The following is a 9,354-nucleotide window of genomic DNA, read 5'->3' as shown; positions in this document are numbered from 1 at the left end:
TGGTCGGCTTGCTTAGACCTTGCAGTGTTTCTCTTCCTTGAGGTCCTAGGACAGGTTCGGGGTGGGGGGATGCTGAGTTTCACACCTCAGCCTGACTTGGTTGGGCCTTATTTGGGATTCTGGGACAAGAGTTCTACTTGAAAAGTGATAACCACACAGCATCACTGATTGACTTTCTCAAACTCCGAGGCTGGTTAGGCACAAAAAGGCAAAACTTAAATGTAGGGCTGGAATATGTGTATTTAAAGGGAAAACAGTGGCAGAGCTGACCAGGATGGCCCCATCCCCCATTTTTTGCTATTAATGACAAATCTCAGCTTGAAAATCCAGTTTAATAAGATCCCCGTCATTCCTGTGAACACCAGCCTCCAGATCTTAATGCCTGTTGACCAGGCTTCATCTATCCTCTCCACTTTGTTCCATCTCTTCAGAATTTTCTATGTTTCCTATTTCTTCTGACTCTTCCAGTTCTACGGATGCTCTTCTGCCTACTTCTGACATTGTGCTTCCTTCTGAATCTCTCCTCAAACCGGAGAGCCCCTGGCCTACTTTGCCTGCAAGTTTCCTGTAGAGTTCTTCTGATTTCAGTCTGTCTGTTTCTCCTGATTCTCTTCTGCTTAATTCTCCAGGCAATCTTTTGCCAATGTCTGCCAAATCTCCGCTCTCCGCCGCTTCCAGTTCTGTGGAGGAGTCAGTGCTTCCTGTCTGCAGGCCCTGCCTGCTGTCTGTCTGCTCCTGCCCAGTACTCCTCAGGTCTTTCCTGTCTATCTCATCATCTATATTAATATGGCTGTTCTGCCACTGCTTCACCTTCTCAGGCTCCTCTTTCATTTGTTGTATTTCCTTCTCACTCAGTGTCCTTGCCAACACTGAGATCTCACCTATGTCCATGGCCTCCTCTGAAAAAAAAGATGAAGGGAAGGTAAAAGTTTGCTCATCTTTAGGTTTAAGTGAGCCCTAGACTATGGACACCTGTGCTCCTGACAGCTGGGAAGGTGGCCCTGGGAATAGCTACGGTCAAAGGTTCTGCAAACTTAGCTGACAGCACATCTGCCAAAAGGCAGATGAAGGTGACAACATTCACTGAGCCCCAATCCTGTCCCAGGCACCACGTCAGGGGCTGTGCAGGCCTTGCTGCTCAGGAGTTACCAGTCCCAGTGCCCTCCATCCAGTTTTGCAGTAGAGTGAATGAAGAGAGAACACATGTCACTGTGTAGGGAGAATTCAGTCTCCTGAGTCTTCTCAACCCTATTCTCTTCCTCAAAGCCCTGGTCTCTAAGGTGCCTGAAGAGCCTCTTAAAAAGCTCACAGCATGAGAAAGGCTGCCATTTCAGGGGAAGGGCAGTGCTGTCCCCTGCTGCCCAGAGAGGGGAGTGCCCAGCCCTGCCAGGAGGGAGTGGGGGGGATGGGAGGAGAGGTAGCTCCAAGCTCTGTTGTCTCTCTTCACATCCACTGCTCCTGTGCCTTCTCAGAGGAGCTCCAAGGGCATGTGGAGGCAGAGACGACGACTGAGCCTCTCGCTGAAGGGACCCAGACACCACATGGCAGGGATCAATAATAAATGATTGTCACAGGCGGCTCAAATGCCCAGAACCCAGCCCAAGATTCCTGCTATCTCTTCCTGAACCTGACAGATTTTAGCCTCAAAAGGCAGCTTGGGCATCTGCAGCAGTTGAAGAACAGGTCCTGAGGCTGGGCTCTGTCCCTCTTGGTGCATAAAGACACCAATCCACAACTCTGGCTCCCTTTTAATTGCCACGTGGCTGTAGGGTTGGGAAAAGCACTGAAGGAGGGGAAATGGGCAGCCAGAACAGTATGGAACCATGTCAAAGCTCAGGGTCTCCAATCAGATCCCCCAGAAGCCTCTCTCTATCCATGTCCTCTCCATAAAGTCAAGCCAATACAGGCATACCTCACAATGCCATGGTTTCAGTTCTAGACCATGGCAATAAAGCAAATGCTACAACAAAGTCAATCATAGGATTTTCCTTCTTTCTCAGTGTATATAAACATTCATACTGTAACCTATTAATTGTAGAGTAACATAACAAAAAAGTTTGAAGGATGCTGTTAATTACCAAAATGTGACACAGAGAAATGAAATAAGTACAAGTTGTTAGAAAAATGGTAAAACCAACCTACCCCCCTGTATCTGTGAGGCACAATAAAACCAGGTGTGCCTGCGCTTCTGGGGGATCTAACCAGTCCGTATGCATGAAGCCCTTTAACAGAGCGCCTGGTACACAGGACGCCGTGAGCCGTCCGCCTGCTTCCGCCTCTCATCCAGAGGACTCTGGGTGCAAAAATCTGAGTGGAGCCACAGTTACTCCTCTGGGGCCTTCTCTGCTGAGTTGGGGGGCTGGGTTTTCAATTGCCTAACACCCCTTTTTTCACCCCTTCCACTCTGTGGAAGATGCCAGGGCACCTTGAGGGTCACTTGACACAGGGCCTGTTTCCTCTCCGGAGGCTTGGGAGTAAGGATGCCAATGGGAGCATGTCCATCAGGCACGTCCTGGCAGCCGCCTCTGGTGCCAACAGGGAGGTCACCCAACAAGCAAGCTCAGCACCCACCAGCTTATGTGTGCTTACGGACTAATCTATACTCTCTATGGAATCAAAGGCTCTTTTCTCCTTTACAATTCCTAGCAGGGACAGAACACCCTGCAAGCAAGTTAAACATGGGCTCACTTGAATTTACTTCCTAATCTGCAGTGAGAGCAGTTTCACATGCCCTACCTTCTGCTAAGGCGCCCCAGTGATGCAATGATTAAGTGTATGGATGCCAACTCAAAGGTCTAGTTCAAACCCACCAGCTGTAGTCTGCTTCGGTCATGAAATACAACTTTGGAAGCTCTATGGGAAAGCAGGACTCAGTCCTACAGGATTACCAGACTTGGTTTGGTTGGTGGGAGCGCAGCACCACCCAGTGGAGGAAAGTGCACGCTGCGGATTGGCCTTCCAGGCGCTGGGCTGCCTGCGCTGTCCCTGCTCTGTCCTGCCCCTCCTATCTGCCGGCCCTGGCAGGTTAGGCAACTTTGCTCAGCCTCCTCCCTGTCTCTCCAGAACACCTTCCTCCTCGGGTGACAGGTTCTGAATGAGGTTACTCCTGCATGGTGCCAACCTGGCACACAGGGGTGTGAGTTACTATGCCACCTAGGTCTGCTCCCGGACACCTCCTGCTTTCACCTCTCACCTGAGGAGAATTTCTGGTTCCAAAATCCTGGGGAGCCTAAGTCAGGGGACTTGACCTCCCCATCTCCAGGAAAGCAGGGCTCTCTTATGAGCGCCACACTTCCAAGTCTGCATCGGACAATCTCACTCACACACACACACACACACACACACACACACACGCTGGGGACGCAGCAGCACACACTTTTTGGGCCCATGACAAGTGCTTCCTGGATGCTTAATAACTTAAGGACTAATAAGGGGACTCTCCCGTCAGGAGGTGCGTCTCTCTGTCCAGCCTCTAACCAAGGGTGTGGACAGAAGGCTGGGTAGAGTCTCACCAAGCCCCTGGCCTGGGGAACACCATCAGGTAGCCATGGAGACAGCAGAACAGAGCTCTGACGGGGCCTTTTTCACGGGTCCAGAACCCACCTTTCCTTTCTTTGAGGGTCTCCCTGTAGTTTGTTTTCTTCAGCTCTTCAATGATGCCCTTGTTGGCATCGTCCAAGGCCTGTGGGCGGTAGGAGGAGCTGGTGAACTTTCTTAACCCTGCTATGGCAGCTTCATCTTTTTCTTAACTTGCTTAACCCTGTCCACACCTGCTTTCCTTCAGACTCCTCTAAAGTCCTGGCGTGAGGTTAACAATTCTCAGTGACTGAGGACTGGTCACCCTGGGGGGGACGAATGATGTGTGCTGTCAGAGAACTCCACAGTGCTTTTCCGGGAGCACAGGCAGTATTTGGGGGATTGTGTCTGCTCCTGACAATGCAGAAAAGCAATTCAAGCCCCTAAGCACTTAGCCAGGCAGGGAGCACTCCTCATGGGGCCTTGCACACTAATCATAGGGCGAGGAGCGCAGGCTGGGAACTGCTCTGCCTGTGTCTGCAGCTCCTCTAACTCCAGGATGTAGTCCCCAGTGCTGGGCCTCAGCCTGTGAACAGCTTCTTCCTCACAGCATATGGCGGAGGCCCAGGGGGAGGTGCTCCTAAACAGCTCCTGAAGGCCTTACAGTTTGCTTCCCATGAACTTTCCAGTTTAAAGATGCTAATTCAGGAGGAGGAAGGGCAGAGTGAAGAGCAGCTGGGGGATGGGTTGTGGGGTAAAGGCCCTGCCTCCCCACAGTGGGGCAGGCTCAGTGGCCTCTCAACTCCCTTTTTGTTGCTTATCAGTCTCCCGGTGCAGCCAATAACTGGTTGACTCTAATGAAAAGGCTAGAGGTGCAAATCTATTCTGAGGTGCCTTGGAAGAAATGTCTGGTGATCTACCTCCAAAATATTAGTGACCAAAAACCTTACAGCACATTTCTCTGAAACACATGGGGTTGCCGTGAGTCCGAATGCCATCCCATTGACCACAAACAAGGGTGCGAGTTTGTGTTCCTTTGCCTGCTGACGACGAGCTTCCTGAGAGCCATGGTCATCATCAAACCTGAAATGCCTCTGGGCTGCGCAGCCAGCAGTCTTGTGCTCTGTAAATATTTGCTGAACTGAATTGCATGCTGTCTTTAGATACTTGCTGAGGAAGATGTGGCAGAGGCCACACTGTGAATCCTGGAGTACATGACAGGGCTTCAGGAAAGGCTAGCTCTCTTCTCTGGACGCCAGGATTACCGTCAGGTTGTTCCAGGGGTCACCCGCCCCCCCCAAAAGAAGGAAAAGGACAGCAATGGAGAAGGCCTAGGACACCACAGGAGGTGAGGATGCAGAAGCTAGAGTGCCGCCTGCTGGGAGATCATGGGAGTAACTTCTCCACAGGAAGTGAGTGGCCTCTCCCAGGACTAGCTTGCTAAAGAACCACTGCTTCTCTGCGGATGCACTGACTGTCTGGGGTCACTGTCACCCTGCCCCAGTGAGCCCTGCTATCCTGATTACAGCTCCAGGGTCTCTTTCCTGGCACCCACAGAGTCCCTCAGCAACTCCCTGGCCTCTGACACACCTGTCCTCTTAACCCTTTCCGGAAAGCCCAGCAGGAGGCAGAACTCTACTTCTCAAGGATGCACACCCTCTTCCAAGGTCCCCTGTGGCTCCAGGCTCATCCTTGAGGATGCCAGTTACACCAAGCTGGCCCTCGCTCAACCACAGGCAAGCTTCCCATGGCCAAGGACACTGTTCACTCACTCTAGCAGGTGTTTACAGGGTCTAGCTGGGCTCCAGAATTCTGACCTGGGGAGGGCTGGGGGGCAGTCCAGGGTAGTTAGAGTCTGTGCTACGTACTGTGCATCTGGGAGTGAGCAGGCCCACGGGTGGATGTCTCTCTCAAGCGGTTCTGGGAGGAATAGAGGGGTAGACAACTTCTCCAAGCTTCTCCTCTGGTCTCTGCCTCATGACACTAATGTCCAAGTCAGCCCAGCCCACTAGGACTTTCTGTTATGATGGAAACATTCTGAATCTCCCTCCCACGTTCTCAAAGACTCATTTACAGGGCCTCTTCTACATCTTCTTTCAGTGAACGTGTGAACTGAAATTGCCACATTGGCTTTAGGCCTCACTGAGCAATGCTGGTCCGGACAACTGTCATACAGTGTGCTGTGGGCTCAGACAGTGACATACGAGGTTATGGGAGGCAGGGGAGGGACAGGTGCCTCACCTCACCCACAATGGGAGGGTCAGAGGAAACCTCTGGGAAGAGGTGACATCAAACCTAAAGGGTGAGTGGGAGTGAGCAGCTAGAGGAGGAGGGCTTAGACTATTCTCGGCAGGAACACCAGCAAACACTAAAGCTCAGAGGCAGAGGGAAGGCTATCCAGGCACTCACAGAAGTACTGAAAGCCCCGCTTTGTCCCGCCCAGGAGGAAGAGAGCCAAGGGTGCCAACAAAGAGTGTGGAAAAGAGAGTGAGGAAACTGGACTGCATTTTTCTTGTCACCCTGAGGAATGGTTTCTAAACTCTGTGTCTCAAGCCGATGGGCTTGAGCATGACAGAGACTCTGAGGATTGGTGCAGAATGGGGCGAGGTTCACATCTGTTCACAGGGTCACTGTGACTCAGTCGACTCAACAGCCGCTCATGATAACAACAACAAAATCTATTTAAAATTAGCTTTTAAAAAAATAGGTTTCAGTTGGCATGAAATGAAACACAAGGGAACATGTATGATGTTTTTATCAGGCACCATCAAGTGATGACTTACAGTGATCCTATGGAAAACAGATGTGCCCTCTGCCCTATTGCGTGCCATGCTCAAGCCCAGGGTGTAATCACTGAGTCAATCCATTTCATGGAAAGTCTTCCTCCCTTTTGTTGACCTTCTATTGAAGTGTGATAGTTCACAGTAGCACTTCTTGTTTTGAATAGAAACATGTGTACTGGGTCACTACCTGAGAGATTTTACCACTGACGGCAGGGGCAACATTTGAAAGCTCCTGGCTCAGCCTTGACCGTGTGCTGAAGCCAGTGAGAAGGCTGGGGAGCTAGCGCCTGAGGGCCCGCTCCAGGCCCGGCTAGGGGGAGGGGTGGGCAGCCGGCTGCCCGCAAGACCCACGCCTGGGCCCCGGCAGGGTGAAGGGGCTGGTGCTGACAACAGCCGCCCGCGCCCCAACGCCCCACACCCAAGGTCCCACTGGCGAGAATGCTCACACTGATGATCGCCTGCTGCGCCTTGCTGTTGTGGACGACCTTCGCCCTCTCCAGGGCCTTCTCAAAGTTGCTCACCGCGGACTCAAAGTCTCTCAGCTTCACTGGAGAACAGGAGAGAAGTGGCAGGTAGGTTGTGACACAGTGTGCTGCAGGTACCAAACCACCATCCTCCCCTCCCCGGCACATGACTGGGCCCACCTCCCACTGAGGAGCTGAGCCTGGGACCCTGAGCCTCGGCTTTAAGGTAAATAACAGGGTCTTTGAGGGACAGGACTGTATCAGGCCTGTCTGTGCACATGTGTTAGGGGTGGGGAGGGGAGACGGAGGAAATTCTCCCTAGCATTAATGCCCCATTTTCAGATCGCTCAGAGAAGAAAATTATTTTTAAAATATTTATTTATTTTTTTTTTTTTTTTCAAAAACACTGTTCAGGTCAAATCATCAGTGGCCTGTTTGGGACCACAGGCAGCAGCGGGAGCCTCAGTGCAGCTCGGCGTGGCTCGGTCTAGCGACCAGCCAGTTTACAGAGGAGCTGGGGAAGGGATGACCGAGTGCTTTTGTCCTTTACAGGACCTTAATTTCAAGAATGAAAAAGGAAATGCTCACCAGCCAGGACCTGGCAACCCCACGGCTGTTTTATAACTGAGTACACCCACCAAGACCCACCACTTCCTGAGAACTGCTCTGGGATTTATCGAAGAAAGGTCTTGAAGTCCTAAGGGAAATGTCAAGACGCTATTCCTCTGGAAGAGAGTCTCATGTGCATTTGGAAGAAATGTGGAGTCACAATAAATGAGATCACCACACACTCCTGGAGTTTGTTCAGTGACCAAGGTCTGCGGAGCAGCCTGAGGCTGCTTCCTGGGAGTCAAACCTGAAGGAGGATTCCTTTTGCTTTTAACAACTGAGGCTGTTACCTTAGTAACAGCTCTTGGGGTTGTTTTCTCCTGTATCTGTATATCTTCTAAGCCATAAACATGCTTTGCAGGGAAATGCCTCCCTGTTACCGTCAGAGACATTCGCAGCAGATGTGAGGCAAGAGGGCAATGATCACAGAGCGGTTCAGACGCCAGGTCCTGTTCCAAGTGCCTAAGTGTTCACTCCTTTCTCACAACGACCTGTTGCTGTTGGGTCACTTTTGAGGCAGAGGGATCAGTAGGCCACTGCCTGAGGGTGTCCAGGGCTTTATATCTTCATGAAGCCAACTCTCACATCTTCCTTCAGCAGATTGCCTGGTGGGTGTGAACCCTAGACCTTCAGGTCAGCAGCAGAGTGCACCACCAGTAGGTACTGTGATTCTATTTAAATATGAAGACACCAAGGCACAGAATGGTACCCTATCGGGGTCCCTAAGCCAGGAGATGCTCTGGGCCAGAGCCCAGGCTTACTCCTCCCCACAGGGAAAACAGGCCAGCAGTTACTGACTTGGTTCTCCAGAGGCCCTAAGTCCTCAAAATGGACTCTGGACCACACCAGCCCTAGGAGTAAACCTCAGAAGCATGGAGGAAGCTGCCTAAGAACAGGAAAGACAGTGGGGAAAGCCACTGAGATCACGTCTGACATGGCTGAGCTCATGCAGTGGATTCCTTTTTGTCTCAGGAAGGGCTCTAAGCCCACGAGATCCTGTAGCACAGACCCCTCTTTAACCTCCCTGCAATTTCTGGCTCCCACAGGCTCTAGCCCACACAGTCTTCAGTTTGTCAAAGCGGCCAATTCCTGCCTGCCTTCCTAAGGCTGTTTCTGTGGCTGGAAAATTCAGTCCTCAGTTCTTCCAACAGCCTTCTCATACTTAAAGTTACGTCCTCGGATATGAAGGCAGGCAATAATCATGAGTTTGGTCACTACTGTATGTCCAGGCTGCCACCCAGAAGGAGGCCAGTAAGTACCTATACAACAAATAAATGCATGAATGAATGAATGAGTAATTATACTCTTGATAGTGGCACCTCCCTCTACTGGATATTAGCCACGTATCTATGAGAGAGGCAGCTTAGCACAGTAAGAGGCTGAGCTTTGGATTAACATGGAACTGGATTCTAGTCCTACCTCCATCATTTACTAGCTGGGCACGTAGGGCGATCACTTTTGCAATATTGTGTTACACGGACAGCATGCTTGGAAATGTGGAAGGACAGTGAAGGAGAGGATGACCCTCAACCCCGTGGACTGACAACACAGTGACTGCAGCACCGGGCTTGAGTGTGTCAGAGATGGTGAGGACGGCACAGGATTGGACAGGGTTCACATCTTTTGTTGATAGGGTGGCTATTGAGGAGTTATACTCAACTTGATGGCACCTAACAACAATACAAAAGTTAAAAGAGTATAATGAACTTCTCAACCAAATTAACAATTATCTCTGTTTTTTGTTTTATTATTTTTTGTGTGGGTACAGAAGGAGATTGCCCCTCCTTCTCCAGCAGAACATCTGGTGGATTCGAACTGCCTGCCTCTGGGACTGTAGTGCACCTTCTTGCCACTAGGTCAACAGAGCTTCCTCACAATTATCACTGTTTTGTTTTATACATTCCTTCCCAGCCTCAAACTCTTATTATGTATGTGATCCGGGTGAAAGTTTACAGAGCAGGTTGGGTTTTTATTCAACAATT

At 50.8% G+C, this 9,354-nt stretch overlaps 1 protein-coding gene across 1 annotated transcript in view; it reads right to left on the bottom strand.

Annotated features, from left to right (window-relative positions):
• Nucleotides 1–396: 396 nt before the first annotated feature.
• Nucleotides 397–9,354, bottom strand: part of TTC25 (tetratricopeptide repeat domain 25) — a 30,628-nt gene continuing 21,670 nt past the window's right edge. Inside the window, exons 10-12 of the mRNA XM_006901716.1 lie at nt 6,746–6,846; nt 3,604–3,682; nt 397–899 (exon numbers count right to left, since the gene is read on the bottom strand). Coding sequence (XP_006901778.1) covers nt 397–899; nt 3,604–3,682; nt 6,746–6,846 — 683 coding nt within the window. The remainder of the gene's footprint in view (nt 900–3,603; nt 3,683–6,745; nt 6,847–9,354) is intronic.

The sequence above is a fragment of the Elephantulus edwardii genome, unplaced genomic scaffold (genome assembly GCF_000299155.1).
Source record: "Elephantulus edwardii isolate Elephantulus edwardi_28Jun2011 unplaced genomic scaffold, EleEdw1.0 scaffold00340, whole genome shotgun sequence".
Taxonomy (NCBI): domain Eukaryota; kingdom Metazoa; phylum Chordata; class Mammalia; order Macroscelidea; family Macroscelididae; genus Elephantulus; species Elephantulus edwardii.
This window is presented reverse-complemented; position numbering and strand designations above follow the sequence as displayed.